This window comes from Odontesthes bonariensis, chromosome 23 (genome assembly GCF_027942865.1).
Source record: "Odontesthes bonariensis isolate fOdoBon6 chromosome 23, fOdoBon6.hap1, whole genome shotgun sequence".
Taxonomy (NCBI): Eukaryota; Metazoa; Chordata; class Actinopteri; order Atheriniformes; family Atherinopsidae; genus Odontesthes; species Odontesthes bonariensis.
In genome coordinates this window covers 25576127-25603550 of record NC_134528.1, presented here as the reverse complement: position 1 = coordinate 25603550, position 27424 = coordinate 25576127, and the positions used below count along the sequence as shown (strand labels likewise).

Genomic DNA, 27424 nt, shown 5'->3' with positions numbered 1-27424 from the left:
CATTGTAGTTCAGTGCAACAATGTCTAATATAAAAAGAGCAGCAGCTCAACTTGAAATACCAGGCAGGCGTGAACAAATAAGCAAATAAATGTGCCACAGTGTTATAAAGTAAGGCCAGTAATGTGCTTTTTGGAACTGCACTCCTAATTCTTACTCTCCTCCTCTGGCTTCACAGAAGGAAATGTGTTTTTCTTGATGAAAACCAACATCTCTACCATGTCAGGTTTGAGCCTGTTTCTGTTCTCATCAAGGATGTGAGCGATGTCCTTGCCACCTCTTGAAATCCCAAGTTTGCATATCTCACAGTTTGTAATCGAAACATTTTTGTCATCCACTTTAAAATACCTCCACACTGCAGACATTCGCGCCCCCAGTTCAAGCTGCTGCCGTGTTCTGCTTCGCTTTACAGCACGCAGCAAAGTGACGTCATGCCGCATGCGTTGTTTCTGTGTGTAGTTGAGACCATAGACATAAAAATTTGGGGAGTTATGATTATTGTAGGTGGGGGTATACACCTTCCTCAGTCGAAATAAATGCAATGTAGAGGCATTGGAGACCCATCCAAGATGGCGGCCGCGCTGATACGTCAGCTCCAATAGACAGCGTCAGTCTATGAGGCGTCTACGTATGTTATGTCCGTGGTTGAGCCAGTCTGACGGTACCACCACATAACAGTAAATACTAAGCTGTTATTTTTTTCCCCATTTGTTTTGAAATATTATGGTTCTGATTTAAAATAATAATAATTTCAGGTGGATTTGTCAACCATTACAAAAAATGAGCATGCATTGTTATTTTTCTTGGTAATAATATCAGAAAACAAGGACTGTCTTGCATTTCTCAATTCTATATAAATGTGAAGTCTTTTTTTTATTGTTTGTAGATCTCCTAGTGAACCTGGAGATAAGTTTTTCACCACCAACGTTCAGTTTTATGTCATTTTCTTTTTTTTTCCATTCTGACCTACGTAGTGTTTCGCCATGGACATCTTTTCTTACCGGTAATTACCTTCTTCTTAACCACTTAACAGTCGGACAATTTTTGCCTGCAACTCCTATAAAAAAAAAAAGAAAAAAAAAAAAAAAAAAGCGTACCCAAAGTAAATTGAAAGCTGTTCTTGAACCACTTGGAGTAGAGGGCTGGTTTTGGTCTCTTTTGAAAGAGAACACTTGAATGTTCACCCGCAACAGTCAGAATTTCGGTAAGTGCTACTGTCACAGAGTAATATGAGCTTGAATACAGTGAAATAGATGGATTTTTATGTCTGCCAAATTTTTCTTCCCAAATATGTATCTTAAAAGTGACTTTAGCATAGGGCTGCTAACTGAAAAACACAATGGGACTACAGCCTGAAGTCTTATCTAGTCCCACTTCAAATTTAACTGTAATACAACAAAAAATTTGTATTTTGTACAGGTTTTTATAAGGATAGGACCAGGCGTGCCAAAGCTGTGTCAAAACTGCCATTTGGAGAGCCTTGGGGAAAAAAAGTCTGCCATTCCTAAACGCTTCAACATACAGTCATGATCTTGGGCTCTAATGAAAGGTTACACTTGGGACTGTCTTCTCCCACAGACAGATCCTCTGTCAGTATTACTGACAAAGAGTAACAGAAGCACAAACACGTTTTGTCTATAACCAGAGTGCATACACCTAGTGCATACAATAAAAGTCCAAACAAATAGTATGGTCTAAATGCAATTAGTTTATATTCATAAATAATGACATAGCAAACAACACTGAACAGTTTCACAATTTGTATTGACATTATTTGCTGTTGGTAACATGCCAATCATTGTAGCAGTCTCTGCCTGGCACAAAGCATAGGGGCACATCACATGTGGCACACTTCACTGGAGTCTTGGTCTGGCAGTGTCTGCACCTCAAGCATCCTGCTGTGCTGTGTCCTGATATGTGCACAGGTTTGTAATGACTGGCAAGAAATGGCCCAGGCTCAAATGAGGTGGTAGAACCCGTCTCTGCCAACTCAAAGGCTAAGGTCTCCCTGAATGCCTTCTGGTGCAGAGGAACCTCACCTCTGCTTCTGCCATGTTCTTTGTGCAAGATGCATGCACAAAAGCAACGTCGTAAATAGGTAGTAAAACAAGTTTGAGGTGAAGAGTTATGTTCCCTACTCTTTCAGGCAAATTCCATCTGCCTTAAAATGGTTTCTGCAAAGGAACCGAGTTTTTTAAAGATCTCCTTTTAACTGTTGACTCAAAAAAAACTTGTACGCAGCTGTTTTGACAGATTCCACTCTCAAAACTTAAATGCTCTCAAAACAGAGCATTGCTGTCAAAGGTTCAGTTATGACTTTGTTGAAATCATACCTGACTGGAGTTTTTTGGTTAATTTAGACAGGCCCGCCGCTCCGCATACGCGAGTACGCAGAGCGCGTAGGGCCCCAAGTACCTGGTGGGGGCCCCCAAAATTAAGGTTGTTAAAAAAATTTCATGATAGTTATTATATTACTACATTAAAGAAATTATATAAATTAGTTATGAACAGGCCCAGCGTTGTTTTTCTTAATTGTGTGCCCTATTACTCGATTCGGGCAAATTAGATGTGTTTACCTTATCTATCCCCCCCCCCTTCCTGAAATGGAACAGTCTTCAAAGTTACCGCATCGGAGGTGGTGGAGCATCCTCCTACCTGACGTTTTCCGAGTTATGCCCGTTAACAGTGAAAGTGAAGAAGATTTAGAATGTCAAGTAAAAGTAAAAAGCGAGAAAAGTTAACAAGACAAACGCAGTAATGGAATAAAAAAGAAAAAAAACGGAGGAAGAAACAGCCCGAGGATAAAGATAAGGCATGTGTTGGGTGATGTGGGCTGGATAGCTGGAGGTGGGACGTTTTTTGTGTTTATTTGTCCTGCTAGCTAGCCTCGGATAAATGTTATGTAGCTGGCTGGGATTTGTTCGTTATAAACTCGGCTTCAGTGTTTGCCTCGTGAAAGTTTGCTTATATAAGATGAATATGTCACACGTGAATGAACAGTCAGTCCTGCCACGGGAATGACTGACTGACTCCAGACCCGTTTATTCAAATTCTAGCAGGGAGGGAGGCATGTTGTTATCCTGCTCTGTCATTGTTCAGTGGAAGTTGTCTCTCAGGTATTTGACACGATTTTGGCATTACTTAGGATTCATTTACTAAGTTTGGTGTGTTATTTATAGGCCTCTAATTAGTGTTCTACTGTTAGTTTTTTAAGTGATATACAAATATTAGGCATTCTGTTGATTGTTTTAGAATATTGTAGCAGTGGATCATTTTTCTTAGTTTTATTAATTTAACTAGTACAATGTGTAGATAAATGCAGAAACTTCTTAAAAGTGACAACTTCAAAAACTCTTTTGTTCCTCTGGCCATCAGGATGTACAACAGCTTTAAGTGATGGCACTTCTGTATTTCACTGGTCACTTTATATTTCACTTTGGTCTTATTTCATTGGTCACTTTATATTTTTAAACAGTTTTTTAAATTCTTAGATCTCAGAAGGTTTTTAAAGTGTTTATAATTGTATAAACATTTTTTATTGCTTTATGTCTTGCTGCTGGATGCTTGAATTTCCTTCGGGATCAATAAAGTATCTATCTATCTACTTTGTAATTGGGTACAATCTTTAAAGGGACGCTGTACATTACAGTGTTTAATATTTTTAAAAAACACTCAAAATCTGTTTTATTTATTAATTGTTGTTTTCTTTGTATTACATATTCTTATTAGTTTAACTTGCCTGAGTGATTCAACTTAAGATACTTAATTTTAACTGTAGCCTGTTTTGCTCATAAAGTGTAATAGATCTTAGTGTTCCATTTAAAGGGTTAGGAATCTCTTCATTGTAGTTTGACAAACTAGGGGCCCCCAAACAGCATCTTGGCACAAAGCTAGAAACGGCCCTGAATTTAGATGATCGTTCATCTTCTACTGCCCCAGTCACTTTTGGAGTATACCAATGATCCATCTTGAGTCCAATGCCTGACACTCTCTATATGTACTGTATTTAATAATAATAACTTGGACTTATATAGCGCCTTTCAGGGTACCCAAGGTCGCTTAACAAGAGAAAAGAAGGGGGGGTAGGTTTAAGAAGAGTAGGACATGGAGAAGAGATGTTTTTAGATTCTTTTTGAACTGTAGTAGAGAGGGGGCAGAACGAATGTGTAATTCAAGCAGTGTTGTATCATAGTAGAGGTGGTTCTCAGGCGCTTGCAGCCTTGGAGAGCAGCTGCAGTACTTTACCTGTTCCTTACCTGCAGCTGCCATGGTCTGTTGTGGCTTTAATATCAGATGACAAAGGGATGCTCTCTTGGACTGATGAAAGTTGGACAAGATTTTTAACTAGCATGCATTGCTTCAAGGCCATCATCCATCATGTCAAGTCAGTGTTGCACAGTGTTACATCAAGTTGAATTAACCTATCAAACTTGTACTGAAAGTGTATCTTGTGTACAGACGCTCATCATAGAACATGTACTAATACGAGTGATTAACATGACACCGTAAGATATTGCAAATTTGTGATGTGAACTGTTTTGTTGAAAAAAAGACCTGCCAATGATTTTCATCATGTATTTTGTTGTCTGCATATATTTTACATGAGCTTCTTAGATCTTTTCTTGGTTTTCCAAACATGTTAAGTATCTCCCATCTTAAAAAATTCCTCTCATCATTTAGTTAATTAGTTTAAATGTAGTGGAAATCACTAAAAACATTAAAATTTTTGTTTTGGTCATTAATGGTACAATAAAGGATCAAATTAGTCATACAAAGGCAAAGAATGAAGCATAAAATATTTTACACTGTGATGTTTGTTTTTCCGAAACATAAATAACAATATTATACAGAATTCAGCATAAATACAAAACAGAATTGCGCATACTGCTGCTGCATCGTAAAAGCCTCATGCTTTTCTTAAATCAGTATTACAATTTCTATAAAAGCATTCTAGTTGTAGCTATTCTACCATAATTATCACTCTGGTGTGAATATTGCATTGTGTCCTGGATGAGTGGTGGGCTTTGCAAATCCATCAGCTGATATGTTTAGTTGTTTTGAAACATTTTTTTCCATTACATTTGTCCAACAGAGAGCTCTGACATTCTTGCTATCTGTAGTGTTTTGAACACGTTTTAATTTATTAATATTCAGCCTTTCTTGAAAGTGGAATTTATCTATATTTTTGCACAAAGATAACCCTAAAACCCTCAGTTTTCAAGGATGCATTGAAGTAGATGAGACCAAAATCTAATGGATTATTTATTTAATGATGAAACTGATAGATTGACAGTTTTACATATGTGCACTTTAATATTTTAGAAATTGTCCATTGAGAGTCTGTTGTTTTCAGTCTATGGGATTACGCTTTGTGTCTAATTTTATTTGTGTGTCTGATTCCATTTTGTTTCTTAACCTTTGAAGAAACCGTAAATATGAATTTAAAATAATTTAGGAGGTTAAACCTTTCAGCCCTTAAGCTTTTGTTGTTTTGTTGTTAATCAATCTTTAAAAAAAAAAAAATGTGGCTGGGAGGGTTTTGCATTAGGTCTAAATTGGTTAAAGGAGAGCATCTAGGCAAGTCTAAGTGTGAGAACATGTTTATAGTGGTATGTCATAGACCATGGCATGGACAAAGCAGTACAATTTTATTATTATTATTTTTTTAATTATAATTTCCTATTAACAGCTAGTTTTAGCTGCATTTGCTTGTACTGTAATCTTATTTGTGAGCAACCTATCATATTCTCCCAGGATGCAGCTGTCCATTGGAATCGGAGCTTCGAGCATTGCTGCAGCAAAAGATAATGATCTTGGATGGTGGAATGGGGACTATGATCCAACAACACACTCTCAAGGAAGAAGATTTTAGGGGAGATGAGTTTGTAGAGCACATGCTGCCATTGAAGGGCAACAATGACCTTCTCAGTCTCACACAGCCAGATATCATTTATAAAATACACAAGGTAGTTCATCCAAAGAAGAAGTATTGTTTCTCTCCTTCTCTGATGCTAATCACTAGTTCTCAGTTTATCCATAATTTCATAATTCATGACATTTAGCAGAAGTTGTGTGTGTTTTAAATTGTGTTTTCCTGTTATTCAAAGGAGTATCTGCAAGCTGGTGCGGACATCATTGAGACCAATACATTCAGCAGCACATCTATTGCCCAGGCAGACTATGGACTGGAATACATGGTATGCTGTGCCTGCTTGGCCACTGCACACAGGTTATGCTGTAGAAACAGCGGTTAGGCACAAATAGTAACTGATATAACTCGCAATGATGAGCCTTTTTTCTTTTTTTTTTTTTTTTAATTACATACAGCTAGATTTCTATATACATCTATACACTCTATCTAGTTCTATGACCTTGCTGCTATCGGCACCTAAAACTGCGTTGTCAGATTATGTTTCTTTTCTTTTGTTCTTTTATTAGTTCAGATATCAAAGAGATATAATATGCTGATGCATATAGTATAATACTTTTTACGCCGGTCAAAAAAACTCCACAACCATCCACCAAATCTGTTATTTAGCTCAATTTGAAAATATTTCATCAACATTCAGTTGCCAAATGACTCTTAAAAATGTTTTTTTATCGGCTTCCGGCTTGACTTGGCACTGAAGGGAATGCAACATCCAGGTTCACATGCTAAGATGCTGCTGTCAGGACCATGACATGGGTACAGCTCTCTTTTTCTCTACATATTTACTGAGCATGTCATCTCACATGGAGGCTTTGAAACTGACGGCAACAATCTGTGGACAAAGAGGAATTGTTAAAATGTATCTGTTGGGCTGATGTCTGCATGCCAAATTATTATTATTATTTTTTTTTTTTTTTAAGAAAAATAAAATTGTTGTCCAACAAACCCTGTAGGCAGAAATGTTGCAAAGTGTGGGCAAACTGTGTAACTGCAGAAAGCCTCAGGTTGCCCAGATCTATAATTGAATCTCAGGATAAGAGCAGTGGACGTTTTTCATGATTTGAGAATAGTTATAGGGATTACTCCAAAAGGAGCAAGTAAAGATTCAGACGCTTTCCATCAATGCCCCAGGAGCATTAGCCGCATTCGGACTGTAGGAACCTTTGGCTGTTGCTATAACCTTTTCAGGAACGGGACCGTTTTCTCCCGCATTTGCACATACAGGAACTCGGGACCATCGCCCTCAGTTCCTATAACCATTTTAACTCCTTCTCCGAGGCTGGGTCTTTTCTGGGTTCTATAGGAACACATCTGACGTAGGTGTTTGGTGGTCGGTAGCTACGCCCAATGTCATGCTGTCATGGCTGAAATGTTTACTCATACGACACAGACGCAACCGGCGCATGTTTAAGTTAAACTTACACGTCGTTTCCTTTGTCTGCGGCGCTCTGCTCTCCTTTCTTCCTTCATGAAACGAAGAAGTATGGCCTGCGCTCGATCCTTTGTCTCCTGACTCTCTGTGTGCTCTTCCAGCCTCGATGTTAGACGCTCGATGTGATCGTCCATGATTGTGTTTTAAGATGCACAAGTTGGCTATTCACATGGCTATAGTTTGGGCTATTTCAATAAATTTTTCTGCATTTTCTGATGCAACACACTGTGTGTGTGTGTGTGTGTGTGTGTGTGTATATATATATGCCGCTCAGGAAATTAATCTTTGTCTCGAACTGGGGCCAGCTGCAGTGAGGACTGTAGCCTCTGTACATGGGGCGCCTGCACAACCCACTACGCCACAAACAACCCAACTTTGAATATATTAAATAAAACTTTGAATACATGGAATGAAACTTTTGAATATATGGAAAGAACCTTTGAATATATTGAATTAAACTTTGAATATATGGAATGAACCTCTGAATATATTGAATGGCATGCCATAATATATGGGAAAATGGAGAAAGTTAACGCTAGCCTGACTGGTGGTAATGCACCGGGAAAGATTTTTAACACTTTGGGGAAACAAAAATCCAAACTGGACCATTTTTGTTTTTTATAAGAAGGAAGGGAAGCTCAACAGAAGCCATGCTATTTGTAAACTGTGTAGAGCATCTTTGACGTACAGTGGCAGCACTACAAATGCAAGGAGCATGCAAGGAGAAAACACGGTCAAGAGTACGGTGAGTTCAAGACCCGTACCAACGAGCAGGAGCGCAATGCAAGCAGGAGCACACAGCCAAGAACGGGGAACGTTATTTCTAACATTTTCGGTCAACTTGGTCACAATTCAGCACGTGCTAAGGAAATCACGGCATCAATAACGCGTTTTATCGCTAAGGGATTATGACCTTACAATATAGTTGAGTGGGAAGGATTTCAGGATTTGATTCATACGTTAGAGCCCAGGTATAAGAAAAATCATATCACCAACATGTGCATGCCAGCGTTGTATGCCCAAGTTAAGAGCCAAGTTGAAAAAGAACTGGCAAATGCAGAGCGAGTGGCAATAACAACTGATGCTTGGACATCATGTGCAACAGAGTCTTATGTGACCATCACAGCCCACCACATCGCAATCTTTCACCTTGATTGCTTCCCTCACTGCTGGTGTCCACCAGTGTGTCCTCTGATTGCGAAAGGTAATGATGACTTTTTGACCACAGCACTTGGTGAAATCCACAATGGAGGCTCTAAACATTCAAATTCCACGTCTCAACCTCTCCTGTACATATGAAAAAACTCTTCCTGAGGTATGAGTTGAAGATATTCTGGACAGGGGGCCTTGACTTCTCGTTTGAGTTTTCTAGGTCAGTCTTCCACACCACCGAATAAACTCACCACCAGTTGAGTATCAGTTGACAGCTCTGCCACGCTCTTTACGGAGTGTGCAAGACAAGTTCAGGCTCCTTCCCTGTCAGCAAGGTGATGTTCCATGTCCCAAGAGCCAGTTTGTGACACCAAGGATTCTCATGGCCAGGCCTCCGGCTTCGTCTACCATTCAGCTCACATTGCACCCGACTTAGGCTGTTCATCCTGCAGGTGGTGAGCCCACGGGGAGATGTCATCCCATGGCTTTTCTGAGCTGAGCTTGGTTGAGCCCCAGCAGCCACGACTCAGCCACTGGCTGTGTATTTAACAGAAATCGGCTCTATCACATCATTGGCACATATCACTTTACTAACTTTCACATGTTAAATTAGTAGTATTATTACACCTGTCCATTGTGTACACAGTTTTCAGTTTTCTTTTTCTTTTATAGACTTCTTTACAGACAAGGCCATTTCTACTTTGGAATATTAAAACAGTAACATTGTAACCAGCTCATGTTTCATGCCATATTTTGTAGACTAATGTTTTTGTGTTTTGTGTGTAGGCATATCGCCTTAACAGGACATCAGCAGAGCTTGCAAGGAAGGCAGCAGATGATTTCACCAAACAATCTGGTTAGCAATATCACCACATATTGTTTTGAGATACATATATTCTGGTATGGTTCATAATTTTTCAGGATTTCCTCATGTGTGTAACATTGGCTGTAATGTGTATGTCTTGTTACCAGGTTGCAAACGCTATGTGGCAGGGGCATTGGGTCCCACTAATAAAACCCTCTCTGTGTCGCCATCTGTGGAGAGACCAGATTTCAGGAATATCTGTAAGATTAGATTTAATTTCAATCAATCAATCAATCAATCAATCAATCAATCTTTATTTATATAGCGCATTTCATACCACAGGCAACTCAATGTGCTTTACATAAAGACATTAAAAAAAAAAAATACAACACAGAAAAAATACAACAGAAATACAGAGCAGGTAATTTGAGTAAACTAACAAAAGCTAATAAACATGGATAAACTTTCCTCTAAGAGGAAGCATTTAAAAATATAGCTAATAACAGAACGGTTGGTATAATAAATGATAACAGATCTTCATTATATGACTAAGTTTGCCTCCTAGTGAAGCATTAAGCATTAATAAGATCAGAAACATGGATAAGCTTTCCTCTAAGAGGGAGCATTTAAGAAGCCGTTCAATGGTCCATAATTTAAATTAAAGGGGACTTGGGTAGGGGCTGCACGGTGGTGTGGTGGTTAGCACCGTCGCCTCACAGCAAGAAGGTTCCAGGTTCAACACCCAGCTGGGGCCTTTCTGTGTGGAGTTTGCATGTTCTCCCCGTGTACTCCGGCTTCCTCCCACTGTCCAAAAAATCATGCATGTTAGGTTGATTGGCATCTCTAAATTGTCCTTAGGAGTGAGTGTGAGCGTGCATGGTTGTTTGTCTCGTTTGTCTCTATGTGGCCCTGCGATGGACTGGCGGCCTGTCCAGGGTGTACCCCGCCTCTCGCCCATTGACCGCTGGGATAGGCTCCAGCCCACCCGCGACCCGATCGACGGATTCAGCGGTATAGATAATGGATGGATGGATGGATGGGACTTGGGTAAAAAACTTTCATCTGAGAGGAAATATTAAGGTTTATACAGTGATAATGGGTCTTAATAAACCATTTGAATATGACTAAGTTTTCATTAATAAGATAAACCATTTCAACATAACTAAGTTTTCCTCTTAGTGAAGCATTAATGAGATAGGGGTAGAATGAGAGAGGAAATAACACATTGGGGAGAGGAGGAGAGAGATCAGCACAAAGAAGGAATTGGGAAACAGTGAAGGAGGTGTGGTGTAGGAGTTGCGTGTGTTATTCAGTGAGCGTGTGTGTGTGTGTGTGTGTGTGTGTGGGTGTGGGTGTGTGCACGTAAGTCTGTGCTAAACTCTTTTCAGGCATTTGTCCTTGACAGTGGTGGAAGCTTGTCAGCCAGTCCAAAACAGTTTCCGCAGGAGTCTCGGGGGGGGGGGGGGGGAGGAGCACATGTTAACATAACAAACTTGGAGAACGATTTTGTCAGGCCAGTCCAAGGCCAGTCCTGGGGCGCCAGATTGAAATAACAATTTTTGTTTTTGGTTCAGACAGACTACTGATAGTGCCGTCTGTCTTTAAGTTTCTGCTGGTGCGTCTCATGGCGAAATCCGATCAGCCGAATTGTGGAATGTTGACCATTTCCGCCCGGTCCAAGTAATCAATCAACTTTACTCCCAGTTTTAATCCATTTCTCTTCTAAGTCCAGGAATCTCAGCCGGCCTGCGCGCCCGCATCCAGCTTCCGATTCTGCTCACATAGCATCTCAGTCTGAGCGTTGATTGCTCTTGTGACCCCCTCGAACGTTTTCCACGTTCTCTTAATTTTGTGAAATACCAGGTATCCTCCAACTCCAAATAGCAGGAACCCGAGTATCATAAATCCAAATATATAGACATCGTCGACGTCCTCGGCGTACAGTATCGCTAGACACAGAATTCTCCATTTCTCCCAGGAGTCCATTGAATATCCAGCGACGAATGTGCCGTCGGGGCATGAGGGTTCTCCTTTCCCCAACTTTGCATTAGAGAAAATTTGATCAATAGCGTTGAGAGACCAGCTGACCAGATCCATCATACTTGAATTCGTCTGATATGTAAAGAGATGCTCCAAAAAGACAAAAAGAAGCAGGGAAAAAAAAGGGAGGGTTGGGAGCAGAGAGAAAAAGCGTCCTCCTTCACCGAGAGCAGGAAGTAAGTCACTCACTTCTTGCTTTGTTAGGCTGAAAATATTGACTTTTTAAAAGCCCCCCAAATTAAATGTTTTTACAGGCCTCAGGATTTGTAGCATATATGCTTGAAAATGGAAAAAAATTACAGACAACATTTACTCCTCTGCCAAGATTACCTTTACTCACTATATGACCACAGCAGTGATGCCGGTGGTAACTGTGCTCATGATTGTAATATGTTTTTTGTTGCATGATAGATTTAATTTAATAAAATTTAGAAATTCATATTTAATTATATATATATATATATATATATATATATATATATCCAATTAATCTCTTTTTTAATCTCACATAAAATTGCTGTGAAAAGCCCTCAATTTGAGGTATTTTCATTTAAATTCATTACATTATTGTAGCAGATCAAAAGATTGATAAATAACAAAAGTGGCTTCATGAAGTAATTTATTGTTTTTAACAGATTTGAACAGATGCAGTCCTAGCCATTTACATTCTGCTTTATTTGAAACTAGTCCCAAGTGCTGCCTGCAACCTTTAGTTTGGACCTTTTGTCAATCTCCAAATAATTAGAAAATAAAATAAAACACCAGGTCTATATAAAGTGCTGTAAATTAACACATCAAAAAACAGTAAGAACACTTTTCTGAGCAATACAAGCATTGAACACTGAACTTGTTGCTTTTCCTCTGCTTCAAATAATATAAAATAAATATAACAGACCTAGCAATCACAGTGCTGTTAGCACATCACGCAGGGTGTTGTCCTGGAGTTTAGTTTGGCGAAGAGCTTTGCTGACGTTTTCGCTGCTAACGTTAGCTGTGGCTGCACTCACGACTGGGTGATTTGCGTTGATGTTTTAGGCTAAATTTGCTGCTTCGGTGGTAAGCAAACTCATTACAAAGAACACAGATCACTTTACATTTATCAATGGTGCCGTTGGGGCGTTTGTGAAATGTAAATTTTCCATTCATTGGACCAACAACTCTCACATGCTCCTCCATTTTCAAGTATCCTTACCGCTCCTCACCTTGCCCTCCCAACTACAATGAGAGCCTATCAGCTTATGCTAAACCATCCCAAACACAATGACAGCCAATCAATGTCCACTTAAGGGTGTGACTGACCATTGTTTCCCACCCCCAACAACTCAAGCACAAGAAGTTTGTTTGTTTGTTTGTTTATTAAATCACACAGTATACAACAAATGTGTTCAGTACAATCATAGCATTTTTAAGTGACTGAAAAGGCACAGGGTGAAGCGTAAAGCTTATATTTAAGCCTGTCCTGTTGAACAAAATTAAGCTACCCATCAACCTATATTTTTACAAATACTAAAGTAGAAGAAGAAAAAAACAATAGTAAAAAGAGAAAAGACAAAAAACAGAATTGCATCCAATAAAGTGACACTCAAAATAGAAGAATAATGAATCAAAATCATAAATAAACACAAAATCCTTCACAAATTATAAATACTTGTAGCTTTCAAAAATTGCTTTAGAAACTGGAGTGGAAACAAAGTGGAGATCTGATCTGGGGCTTCATGGAGCTTTGGTAACAGAGCAGTAGCCTATCTACCAAGTCTACCCAGAATAAAAAAAATTATTTTTTTTTTTTTTTTGTATTTTGAAACTTTTTTTTTGGAAAAGACAACGGTTAAGCAACTAGGACAGGAATTGGAAGAAATCAAGAAACAACTCACCATTAGGACTGAGAACATTAACAAAGTATTGACCCAACAAGCCACTCTTGTGGGTCTAGGGAATGAGATATCAGAGCTGAAAACCTCAATTAATAATCGAAACAAGAAGATTGTCGAGAAAATTGAACTGCTGTAACAAAGGATTGACGACTTGGAGCAGTACTCCCATGTTGATGACCTCATCATCGGTGGCCTGGCTACTACCCATCGCAGCTTTGCCTGGGTTGTAGCTACAGCTAGTGAACATCTCGGGGAGGAAGGACCTCTTGAGGAGCAGCGCACTTTAGAACAAGTGCTTCAATTCATGAATAATAAGAACATTCACTTAGAGAGTCAGCAAATCTCAGCTTGTCACGTTCTCCCTCGTAAGGACAGAACGTACCCACCTGCTATTGTTGTCCAGTTTGCCAATCAAAAACATACAGTTGAAATGTCCAAAAAGTTTAGGGGGCGTGTATATTAATGAGCACTTGACAAAGAAAACTGCTGAAATGAAATGGCCAGAAATTGCCGTATCCTTAGGAAGCAGGACAAAATCCAATCAACATGGACAAGAAATGGAAAAGTGTTTGTACGGCTAAATGGTACACCAGAGCGGGCCAAGGTGGTTGTGATAAGACATCTGAAAGAACTGGATGAATATAAGTGATGAAAATGCTTGAGTTGTTTTTTTTCTTTTCTCTTCTTTAGATGACAAGTATAAATTCTCAAAATGTTTTGGAAGGTGAGAATGACCTTTCAGAGAATGAAAACTTCCTAGTTAAAAATTACATGGAGGAGCTATGTTTTTCCAGTTTGCCTGAACATAATCTGTTTAGTTTTGAATATAGTATTGATCCTGAGGAAAATCTTTATTATCTTAAAAATGTAAGAATATAATCCTGAGTTGTATATACAGAGCGCCTGGCTCTTGCATGGAACAATTTCTAAAAACTACAACCGTCATAAAAAATCTTATATTGTTTGTGGAGACTTTAATATCTACTTGATGAAATGGCATGATCATAAACCGACAAATGATTTTTGTAATGCAATGTTTAGTTTTGGACTAAGGCTGCTCATAAATAAGCCTTCTGGGATAACCAAGTATATTGCTACACTCATTGACAATATTTTTACCAACGTATATGGCCCAACAACAAGTGGTTTATTCTTAAGTGATATTACTGATCATCTTCCCATTTTTGGAGTCTTTCATATTTTAAAAGATAAATCTCCAGTTGAAAAAAGTGAGCCTACTCATAGACTGTACTTGGGATGAAGTGTATGTTGAGGATTTGAACTTGGCTTATGATGCATTTTTGTTTACATTTGCAGAGCTTTATAATAAGCATTGCCCTATTAGGAATTGCCAGGTAAAGGGAAAAAAAATCAGGGAAAACCATGGATGACTAAGAGCTTGCAAACGGCATATTAAAAAAAAATGTATTATACAAGAAATACTTACTAATGAGAACCAGCGAAAGTGAAAAAAGTACAAGCAGTATAAGAATACATTGACTTCTATTATGAGAAGACAGAAGAAGGAGCACTATAATAAATTATTAGAAGATAGTAAAAAGAATATTCAAAAGACTTGGAAAGTAATCAATCATATTATCCGGAACAAACATAAAAAAAAAAACAGAATTCCCATGTTTTTTCCTAAACAGCTCTGGTGACACAGTGGACAGTCTACAAAATAGTGTTGAAGAGTTCAACAATTATTTTGTGGGTGTTGGTAGTAATCTGGCCAAAAAAATCCCAATGTGTGACAATAAATTAAATATGTTTGATAATCTCATTAAGGATAATCAAAATTCTATTTTCCTTTGTGGGATTGATGAAAGTGATGTAATTGAAATTGTTAGAAAACTCAAAAACAAGACATCAACTGATATTAATTCCATTTATATGGTTATAATCAAGGAAGTCTTCGATTTTATTGTAAAACCTATATTTGCAATCTGTCCTTTCAAAAAGGTATTTTTCTGAATAACATGAAAACAGCAAAGAAAATACCAATATTCAAAAATGGAAACAAACATTGCATTGAAAACTATAGACCAGTGTCCGTTCTTCCTCAATTCTCAAAAGTACTAGAGAAATGATTTGCTAAACAATTGGATCTTTTTATTGACAAATATGAACTGCTCAGTGAGCACCAGTATGGGTTCAGGGGAAACATAACAACTATATATGCAGTTATGGAGATAGTAGAAGAAATAACAACGGCAATTGAAAATGAGTATTCTGTTGGAATTTATACTGATTTGCAGAAGGTGTTCGATACCATCGATCACAGTATATTATTGAGAAAAATGGATTATGAAAGTATGGATTAAGAGGTGTATCTTGTTCTTGGCTGAGGAGTTACTTGGAAAATAGAGAGCAATGTGTAGAAATTGTTTCACAATTTAGGAAGGTCACCTGTGGTGTACGCCAGGGATCTGTGATCGGTCCGAAACTTTTTTTGCTTTATATTAATGATATTTGTAATGTTACAGATCTGTTGAATTTCATTATTTTTGCAGGTGATACAAACCTTTTCTGTTCTGGCAACAATTTACAGGAACTTTTGTCTTCTATTGAAAGAGAGCTAGAAATCCTCAAATCTGGTTCGATATTAATAGATTGTCACTCAATATAAAAAAATTAAAAATTTATGGTCTTTGGACACCGAAAAGAATTTGACAAGGACATGAAATTAAAAATGTGTGAAACAGAAATTGAGAGAGTGACAGAGATTTAAAAAAAATTAAAATAAATTTAGGAGTGGTTATTGACCATAAATTAACATGGAAACCACATGTTAATTATATCAAAGGACATATATCTAAGACAATAGCAATTCTGTACAAATCAAGAAACATATTAAATTATAAGACCTTACATATTATTTACTGCCCACTTATACTTCCTTACACATCATATTGTGTGGAAGTCTGGGGCTCGACATATAAAACAACTGTTAACGCAATAGTTCTCCTACAGAAACGAGCCATACGGATTATTAATAAGGTTGATTACTATCCACATACTATGCACTGTTTATGAAATCACATGTTATGAAATTCAATGATCTGGTATATTACAAAATAATGCAAATAATGTATTGAGCTAAATCAAAGTTACTCCCAGTCAGCATACAAAGGTTTTTCTCATCTCATGAAACAAAGTATAATTTAAGAGACATATGCAAATTTACTGTACCAAAGGCCAAAAGGAGATGCATATCTGTTGTTGGGGTTTCATTATGGAATGATGCTAATATAAATGTAAGAAATTGTAGTACATTTTTGGTTTTCAAAAGGGAGCCCAACGCATAAATACAGATTTTATAAAAGTGCAACTTGCTTACAGAAACAGTAAAGTTAGATTAAAAATTTGATTAACGTAATTAAAAACACAACGCTCTAAATATGACTGTAATTAATTAATTCTCACTATCTCAATAAACCTTATTTAACCTCGGATGTTGGGGCACCACCTTAAAGAAGGAAAAACACAGAATCTTATGATTCTGGTATGTTAAATTAATATTTCAATTAATAATAAAACTGCGAGCAGTGATATCGGCCCTCGCAGCCAAGCGCCGCTCCGGCCTTGCAACCGCGTGAGTGCCAGCACCGCCGCCCCGACGTGGTCATCAACGCTGTCATGCGTCTCTTGCACCCGTCCACCAGGTGGAGCATGCGTCGAATTTCCCAAATCGCCTTCAGTGCACGACAGTACGACACCAGTGGCACGTGTTCAAAGTTGGAGCGATATCTCACCTTCCAGACAGGAGTTACCGTCACTTCCTGTTTTGTGGGGGCGGGGTTTAGTGACGTCAGAAATGTACCACACCAATGTGTCAAGCGCTGCTCCGTAATAATGCACAACAAATATGGTGCAGATCGGATGATGTCTCAGGGAGATATAGCTGTTTAAATGATCTAGGGGGCGCAGTGGAGTCACACTTCAATATAATCCTATTGGGCTCTTTAGAGGTTAACAAATGTCATTCTTATCTAGTTTGGTGCAAATCGGATGATGCATGTGAGATTTAAAGCTGAACGTATGCAAACGGCGAGGGATTGGAATTTGCCATTCTGCCACGCCCACACTATTTTGTAGGTCCTGACAAGACGCACAGGTGTGCTGAGTTTCATGATTGTCGGTGAAAGCATGGCTTGGGCTTGATGGCCTGATTTTTTTTTTTTTTTTTTTTTTTTTTTTTTTTTTTTAGTTTCTAGGGGGCGCTGTGGAGGCATTAGGCCACGCCCATCAAATATTGGACTGCACACCTGTTGGGGGGTGGATCAGGATCGATCCCAGTGAGTTTGGTGCATCTCGGCTCAAAACTGTAGAATTAAGAGCCAAACGTATGGTAACGGCGCAATGTCTGACTTCGCCACGCCGCCACAGCCACGCCTTCAACTGAAAACTGTTGGTGCTTTAAAGCAAGTGAGACCAACTTGTTATCTGTATTTTGACTCAAGATAATGTTGATTAGGTGAAGGGGGCCAGAGATGGAGCTTTCCAAGTAAAAAAAGCAACTTCCTATTCTGAGGGGGCGGAGCTTAGATGACGTGTCAGAGTTGGTTGGTTGCTGACCAACTTCTTATGAGGTGAGCTTGACGCTGGTTTTCTTGGTAGGAAAACTATGTGATGGCGTGCAGCGGAGGTTAAAAACGTGCGACGTAAAAGACATGGATGATGATGGTCGAACAAAAACACAGAAAGTGTGTATCTTTAGACTACTTCATTCTGTTTCTATCTTTGTTCGGATTTTCTTCTTCTTCCTCATCTTTCTATCCTGTGTTAGTCTTTTTATCTTCTTCTGCATCGTTCATCCTCTCCGCATCGTTCTATTGTCTTCTGTCTCGTTTCTCTGGCTCATGGGTGTATGGGTTTACTCCATGTTTACTCTTTCTGCTCTCTCATGTTTCAAAGGGAAGAATCCAAAGATAAGACAAGAACTGATTTTGGATCGTGGGTTCCGTGGTTTGACTCGTGGAGGTGGGGCATGAAGTAGGCTTACGCTACACTTTCAGACAACGATATGCCTGAAACTGTTGTGACGTCTGCCTTGGTGTATTTGTAAGGCGATCCGTACTAACGTTTACAGAGATTTTTGGATAAAACAAAGAAACTCTATTTCTCCATTTCTTCCGTCTCATAAAACATTTGTTTCGATGATTCTGAAAACACCACAACTTGTTAAGATATGCAGATTTAAGATATAACATAGACTTATGATATAAAGACATCAAATAACACATAACATAGACACAGACAATGATTATGAGTCTCAGAATTCAGATGAATATCTGTAAAGTTGTGACATGAATAGCGAACCTGACAAGGTTATTTTCCTGTGTTAACAATGGAGTACAAAAAGATACAGAAGGGACATCGTTTAACTGTTGCATTACTGCATATAACTTGTCCAGTTTACTGACTCCGTGTGGATTTAACTATTCAACACTACACACCACTAGGGGGCAATGTGGTTCCAGTCACTTTTCCAACAAGATAATTTCTTCTCCACGCTTTCAGTCACAATAGTGAAAATCGTCTTTAAATGCATCTCGTGACTTCGCTGAGAACCTGAAAGAACTTGTACAAAGATATCAAACACATTTAATACAGTTTTAAGATTCGGCTGAAAGTGAATCTAAGTAAAAGTCATTTCCAGTTCTATTTAGGCATCTGGTTTTCTTATCTGGGGGGGAATGAGGGTAAAATGTCAACTTCGATTTATTGGTCCAGATAAGGTAGGGAATGGGTTAGTCTCCCATTTCTCCAAAAACGGTTCTTTGTTTGTTCAGTTGAAGTTGTCAATACATCCCTCAAGTGTATGGCAAATGTCTGTTGCTAAATCCACTCCCAAAAGCTTTCATAGGCCGAAGGTGGTTGTAAATTAGGCGATTTCAGTCCCTTTCCTTTGTGTAGACTTCCCACATCTGGTCTTTACCCAGAAAATAATCCCCCACAGGAATGCTTGTATCTTCCAAAGCTTTAAGGTATATAAATTCCACACTGGAGCTTGCTACAATTTGAACCAGGAATCCTCTTGCTGTGAAGCGATGGTGTTAACCACCACATCACCATGCATCCCTTTATTGGGAAATAAGGGCAATGAATAATCCTGACAAGATGGTAATTCTGTTATGACATGCAACACAGCGTGCAACTTTTTTGTCTTTGGAGAAATGCAAGAAATATGCATGATGCCATTGTCAATTTTGCTTGTACCATTTTCTTGAAGGAGGAGAAAATATATATTTATATTACTAGTGTTACATTGCCAGGCTTCTTATTCTTTTTCTCAATGAAAACCTTGTCCCTTTGTCTAAGCATCTCTAAAGGTTAGACAAGTTTCTGTGTTCCTGGTTTAGATTAGTAAAACCCCATGGGACTATGTCCATGGAGACCAGCTTTGTGCAGTGTTTGTTGATATTTGAGATATCTGTACCAGTACTGGTCAGATTCAATGTCGATGTTTGCAAAAGATGACACTGCTAAGATTCTGAAGGAAAACATTAAGACATTTTACAGTCAAAGTGTGTATATCTCTCTATCAAAGACACTGACACAATGAATATAAAATAAAAAAAATTGGCCATAAATGGAGCGATGCCTGCGAGCTAGGCAATTCCAGCTGCACTGCTGCCTCCCATGTGATCTATCTCACACTCTGTATACAGAGTCTGATACACTATTGTATAAACGCACCCCTCCAATCTGGACGGTTTAAAAAATATATATATATATTTCTTCGCTTTAGCAGGTCCTGTAATTCCACTGCTGACACTGCGAAGACCTTCTTACGAAAAAAGTGAGAGAAATTTAGAATTTAAAAATACGAAAATGTTCTTGCATGAGGCCCATTGTCTTCAGCCTCCCTCTGAGCATTTGTAGTGGTTTGGGCGCTCAACTCTCACACACTGCATGGTGTTTACTTCTCGATGTACAGCTTTCTCCTGGAGATCCATATCCCAACATCCATTTTGCATGGGAAGTAATATAGTAATTTATCTTCAACTCAAGTAACATTATCTTTTCTCCTCCTGTCCACTGTCTGTAATGCTGTGTCATGCACAAAAACCCAATACAATAATGGCGAGTAAAGACTGTGAATGACACCAAAACCCAGCAGAAATTCTAAAAGAGAGCAAAAATTAAACAAATGCACATAAAGTACTGTAACTAAACCACATAAAAGGACGATAGTTTAGTTTTAGTTTTTTTTTCTTTTCTAATTTCAGAACAGTGAAGTACGAATTGTCTGCAAACACAGTTGATTCGGTTATAGAATTCCCATTCTGGTATATAAAAGAGTATTTATTAATTTATATTATTTGATTTATTTATGACTTGTTCGTAGGTTCTTGTTGATGATGATATCCTCAGGCTTTGCATTTTGAAATGTGTCAGTAACACAGTTAAAACTTATTGCTGCACATCTTATGATGAAAAAAGGTCCACCAACCGAAACGGTCAAATAAAATTTGTTCTTACCATTAATATGCCTAATAGCAACACCCTGTAAATTACCACCCTAACAAGTAGCAAAATGAAAATTCGACTCATGACTGCTTCCACATCATAGCAGACCTAATTCTCAATCTTTACTTTTAGAAACTACAAAGTTCTTATGAGGAGAAAGGAGTGGTAGTTGGATGTATCAGCTAATGCCCCTTTTCCACCGAACATTTTTGTACCAGTACAGCTCTACACGGTCCCACTCTACCCTGATTGGGAGCTTTTCCACCGCGGGTTGAAGGTGGGACCCATTACAATTTTTAGCCCCGGCTAGTACCTGCTTCAGAGGTGGGTCTAGTCGGTACTAGTCGGTGCTAAAACGTCCCGTGATCAGTGCTGTCCACTGATTGGTCAGGTGAAATGACGTCATACGCGCAACGAAGCTCAGGGAGTTTTAAATAATCACCCGCCGTATGAAAACACACCTGCGAGAGCAACAGAGAATAAACAGAATTGCGAAGATGGAAGACCAGAGAAGGAAAGCCAGCCCATGGACGATGAGCGAGGTGCAGACCTTTCTGTGTGTGGTGGCCGAGGACCGCATACAGAAGGAACTGGATGGAGCAACACGAAATGAGAAGGTGTTCCAGCCAAGCTGATGGCTAACCATGGCTATCACCGGAATTGTCAGCAGTACCGAGACAAGCTGAAGAGTGATTACCGGCAGGTAAAGGACCACAACAGCCGGAGTGGGTCAAACAGAAAGACATGAAGTGGTTCGACCAAATGGACGGCATTTACGGTCACCGCCCGGCAAACGGCGTGGATTCGGCGACGTCTTTGTTGGAGGCGATGGAAAATGGTAAGTGTTGTTCGTATCCCCTTGGTGCAACGCTTATATCTTAACAAATGCATGTTTTATATCGTAACAAATACATGTTCAGTCTTTAACTTGTGTAAAAAGTTACACAGGTGTCTCATGTAAGTTGTTCTGAGTGAGCTAGCAAACAACGCTGTTTTGGAAGGCTAGCACATCCTCTCTCACCTATGCGGTTACGTGTATGCGTTTCGTATGTTCACACTTTTTATTTTTTTTCCCCTCAAGACTCGGTTTGTGCAACCGATGAGTGTTCGGTTGCTGAGGTCAGCGAAGATCCTCCAATCCCGCAGGCTTCAGAACCGACACTGGCATCGCAATCTGCAGCTGAGGCAACAGCTGCTATCTGCATTCCACCGGCACCAACACTGGCGTCACCGCCTGTATCTGAGACAACTCCTGCTGTTTACTTTTGTACTGTCTTTTTTAATAAAGAGCTTGGTTTAAATAAACAATATGGATTGTCAACTGCATTACACTCCATCGTTGTGTTAGTTTTGACTAACCGCGGCGTGACACTTTGTAGTCACCTGAAACCGACGTCACGTTAGTGGTGAACGGGCCGACTCCGCCCACTTCCAGGCCACAGTTTGGGTGGAAAAGGAAATGTTACTGGTGCCGTGTCGTGTGGTGTAGTGTCGGGCTATATCGAACCGAGTAGAGTAGGGCTAGCTTGGCGGTGGAAAAGGGGCATAAGTACTATGCATTGAACCATGAGCCTTTTGGTGATGTTTGATGAAGTCCAACACATTTAAGCAATAACATTACTTGGTCAGAGTTAGAAAAGATTAATTTTTTGCTGGTGGTCAGGTGAAAATGACACAAGTTTTACAACGGGTCACCAATCACGAACACAATTTTGCTGGTTGCCTTGGTTACATGTAAATGGCATGTTGTGATGAAATATCACTTTTTGGTTGACAAAAGAAAATAAAATCACTTGGTTAGTGTTCGAAATCAAAACTACTTTGGTTGGGTTAGAAAATAATATTCATGGTTCAAGATTAAAAAACATTTTTTACAATGCATTGCAATGCAAACCTTCAGGACATGGATTTCAATTCTTCACATTTAGTTGCTTTCATGACCATTTGAGATTATATATTCTTTAGATATAAGTATTTACTGCATCTGCCTGAATGAACAAATGCCACACAGGCATATTTTGAGGAGCACAGTCTTGTTTTTCCAGACCAGTTGAGAGGATGCAAGAAATATCAATTAGTCTGATATGTATTAATTTATTCCCAGGTTTTCCACCTTTCACTGTGTTGCCTGAGAGACAACCAAATTCCTTGAGTGTGTGTGTTATATACCTTACCATTAAACATGATTCTAATTCTAATTCTGATGTTTCAGGGGAGTGAAGCACAGTTGCAGAGTGACTATAGAGAGGGAGTAGAGTTCATGAGAATAAAGCAGGGAATCAGAGAAAAGAAAATATTGTTTTCTGACTGTTTCACTATATAAGTATATAATATATAATATACATATAAGTCAGTGTAGTTTAAAAAGTTCCATATTCTACATAAAGCTACACAGGGATTGGGTGCGTATCCATGTCTTTTCTGTGTTCCAATAATGTCTGCAAAAGTAGCTGCTGCTTAACATTTATTAGCTCCAAATACGCGTGATCTCCTCAAGTTGCAGTCACCAATGCTTAAAATAAACATAGAAACATCACCACCTAACTAGCAAGTCCTTTAGAGCTTAGCGGCTGCTGACTTTATCCATAGTTTAAGGCTGACAAACATCTGAATTACAAATGTATACAATTCCCATTATTTACATTTTGTTAATGTGTCTGCATGTGCATGCCTGTTTTTCACAGCTTTTGATGAGCTTGTAGAAGCCTACTCAGAGCAGGTCAGAGGTTTATTGGATGGAGGAGCTGATATCCTTCTTGTTGAAACCATCTTTGATACTGCCAACGCTAAGGTATCCCTCTTGTGGCTCAAGTATTGGTGATACATTTTTTTTTAAAGCCGATAATGATAATTAGAAAGGGAAATTACAAATGATTTTTTAGCTTTAGTAGTTAGTAGCCCCACCTTTCAAAATTACACTGAAACTTTTTTGGTACATATAGCATCATAGATGAACTGCAGGATCTATCTGAACTTATACAATCAGTGAAATAAAGTATATTAATTGTACTATATACTACATGCATGCTTAATTACACTTGCTTTCTTTTGCTATCTTTAAGTTCATGTGTCATATTACTACTTCATTACTTTGTCTACAGGCTGCCTTGTTTGCCATTGAGCTGCTTTTTGAAAAGAGCTACGAAAGGAAACCTATATTTGTATGTTTGTACCTTTTTTATTTATTATATTTCTACATTTGTTGTAATTTTAAAATTCAAATTTTTGATATAGAACATAGTTAAGCATATAGTAGGAACCATGTCCATCTACTTTTTATTTTATAATATATTTTTTAAATTGTGTTTTTATTAAGGTTCAAAGCTATATATAATGTTTAAGGCAACATTAAAGCTTTAATCTCATAGGTCCTCCCACTCCTATGCAGGATAAGTAAAATAAGACATCTTAACATCTGAAATGTTGAGCAGTTATCTTGATTAGGCTTTCTTGTCTAACTCACTATACAGATCTCAGGGACCATTGTTGACAAGAGTGGTCGAACACTCTCTGGTCAGACAGGAGAAGCCTTTGTAGTGAGCTTATCCCATGCTAAGCCACTATGGTGAGTTACTGTACATAACACACTGCACTGACACCTGTAAGAAAAAAAACAAATCAATCATGCTAAACAAATGCCCTCACAGTAATACAGTTCTTTTTCCCTCACAATGCAGTATTGGTCTAAACTGTGCCTTGGGGGCAAAAGAAATTAGGCCCTTCATTGAGGCCATGGGAAAGAGCACCACAGCTTTCATTATTTGCTATCCCAATGCAGGTAACTCACACTGCATCCATCCATCCATTTTCTATACCCACTTAATCCAACTGTAGGGTCGCAGGGCTGGAGCCTATCCCAGCCGTCTTTGGGCGAGAGGCAGGGTACACCCTGGACAGGTCACCAGTCCATCACAGGATCACAGAGACAAACGAGACAAACAACCACACACTCACACTCATTTGAAACAAATCCATATAGTTGACAGCTTAAGTAAACACTCCAACTACACTAATAATCTGCAATGGTACTCAAGTGCACATTTGGGCACCTTTACAAACATCAATGTAAATTATTGACAAATCATTACAAGCACCTTTTGTCATAATGTTGTTTTTCAGACCTCCAAGCACAAACTCTTTATTTTGCTAAAAATTACCCTGTTGCTTTGACCCAGGTCTTCTGGGAGGGTAATAGAGAGTTGTTGAGGACTGTTCAAGAACTGCTTGGGGAAAAAAAGCTAAAAACAAGCTACAACAGAGCAATGTGAGGAATGTTTGGTCAAGGGTGAAAAGTTCACAGGTTTTAAGGTGAAAGAGGATCATCCATCTATCCATTCATTTTCTATACCTAATCCAGTTCAGGGTTGGGGGGGCTGGAGCTTATCCCTGCTGTCATTGGGCGAGAGGCAGGGTACACCCTGGACAGGTGGCCAGTCCATCACAGGGCTGCATCGAGACAAACAACCACGCACACTCACTCCTCACTCCTCAATTTAGAGTCACCGATTAACCTGACATGCATGTAACAAAGTACCTGGTGAGAACCCATGCATACACAGGAAAAACATGCAAACTCCACACAGAAATTTGAACCAGGAACCCTCTTGCTGTGAGGTGCCAGGGCTAACCACCACACCACAGTGCAGACCTCTCACACCATCCACAATGATGTAATTATAGAATAGAATATAATGAAATAGAATAGAGAAATATTTTATTCATCCTCCATGGGGGAAATTCAAATAAATTATTTGAATTAGCAATTAAATTATAATTCTATATAATCCATCCATCCATTTTCTATACTCACTTAATCCAACTGTTGGCTCGCGGGGGGGGGGGGGGGGTCATCGGACGAGAGACAGAGATAATTCTATTTAATTCAATATATATGATTATAATATTGAATGATGAATTATTGCCTCATTCCTGTGTGTTTATATTTATTTTTTTTATTTTTTATCTTATCTTAATTTTTAGGCCTTCCCAACGCATTTGGAGGTTATGATGAAACTCCTCAAGTTACAGCCTCAAGTTTAAAGGTTTTATTTTTTTCTATTATTTTTTCCTCTGACTTATGTTTAAATGGACTGCATTTACATTGTAATTTTCTAGTTTTGTTGACTGCTCATAAGGCTCTATACTACAAGTTACTCTCACTCATTTGTTTACAAAGATTTGTGACCTGCTACATTTAGTATGATAAATTAGTTTTAACCTTAACAAATCAAAAAGTCTCAAAATACTTGCTTCAGACATGAAATTACATTAAATGAAAATTAATTTTTTTTTTATGTTCATGTCTTTTTGGGTCTTAAAAGAAAATCCTGACAAAGTTATCACTGAAATCTAAAAATTGAAATAATCTTTGCCTTGTTGCTGAAACCTGTCTGGTCAGCATCAGAAAACTGTATTGTGCCTTGTATTTTCAGGAATTTGCCATGGATGGACTTGTGAATATTGTGGGAGGATGTTGTGGAACAACCCCACTGCATATTAGGTCAAGATCATGTACCTTTTAACCATATTTTTGTTACAAGTATTGCTCAGGTTTGATTTGATTTGCTTTTTTTGCTCTTACAGAGCCATATCTGAGGCAATGAAACAATGCCAGCCAAGAATTCTTGCTGCTGATATTTATCAAGACTGCTTGCTGCTCTCAGGTATTAAAACCACCTATTAAAACTTTTTAAGTGCTAAATATTTAATCCCTAATATCTTAATAAGTGCGACTTTTTTTTCAAAACTTGTCAGATGCTAGCTGTTCGGATTGATCACAAATGTCAGTTGATTAAGTGAGGATGTCAATCAGATTATAAAATCACTTCACATTTCTTTAGTGGACAGAATACCTCAAGACTCTGACTCATAGTCTCCCTGACAATTTTACTTAGTGATAGATAAGTAAAATTCTAAAACAATTTTTTTTTTTGCATTACTGGTAATTAGGAAGTGCAAAATCAAACTCCATCTGATAATGAGGAAATTAATAAACATACCTTGCATAGTAACAATATTCACCATTTTACTTCTATAAATTGTTTTTGTGCCAGTTTTCTAAAAAAAAAAAAATTAATGTCAAGCTACTGTGGCTAAAACTTGACAGCCCCTGTCCTGTTGTTTCATATTATATTCATGTTTGTAAACTTCTTGATAGTCTTCATTTGAAAAAGTGTCTGCAAGATAAGAATTGCATGCTAGCAGAGCAGCGATTATACAGATTTAGAGGTGAATGATTCCGAAAGGATTAGTAAAAAAGACTTTAAACATACCTTTTGTTTTTCCAATACCAGTTCCACAGTACAGGGAGTATTTATTATTATTATTATTATTATTATCATTATTTTTTTTTTATTTTTTTGAAAGGTTACTATTCAGCCCATCAACCAATGTCAAGGAAAAACATTTCTAAAGATCTTTCAACAATTAAAAGCAATTAAACTATACATCCACACCCTTCTTTATTTTTGAATACCTAAATGGTTAGTAAAAATCCTTTGTCCTGTAATGTGTGAGCTAATTTCTTTAGCTCATGCTTAACTGTCCAAGGTGAGCTAAAAATTGAAAAATAATTAGAAAAATTGCTGTCATTTCTAGGTTTGGAGCCATTTAGAATTGGTCCGTACACCAATTTTGTAAACATTGGAGAACGCTGCAATGTGGCTGGATCACGCAAGTTTGCTAAGCTGATCATGGCTGGACACTATGAGGTTATTAT

At 38.4% G+C, this 27424-nt stretch overlaps 1 protein-coding gene across 2 annotated transcripts in view; it reads left to right on the top strand.

The window, feature by feature from the left end:
• Nucleotides 1-27424, top strand: part of mtr (5-methyltetrahydrofolate-homocysteine methyltransferase) — a 133789-nt gene that overhangs the window by 3042 nt on the left and 103323 nt on the right. Inside the window, exons 2-13 of one of the 2 annotated variants that reach the window (XM_075457565.1) lie at nt 5753-5964; nt 6106-6195; nt 9298-9367; nt 9484-9576; nt 23391-23497; nt 23808-23867; nt 24177-24271; nt 24384-24484; nt 25687-25748; nt 26139-26206; nt 26290-26369; nt 27304-27416. In XM_075457565.1, coding sequence (XP_075313680.1) covers nt 5753-5964; nt 6106-6195; nt 9298-9367; nt 9484-9576; nt 23391-23497; nt 23808-23867; nt 24177-24271; nt 24384-24484; nt 25687-25748; nt 26139-26206; nt 26290-26369; nt 27304-27416 — 1151 coding nt within the window. The remainder of the gene's footprint in view (nt 1-5752; nt 5965-6105; nt 6196-9297; nt 9368-9483; nt 9577-23390; nt 23498-23807; nt 23868-24176; nt 24272-24383; nt 24485-25686; nt 25749-26138; nt 26207-26289; nt 26370-27303; nt 27417-27424) is intronic. The other variant, XM_075457566.1, reaches the window with a different exon arrangement.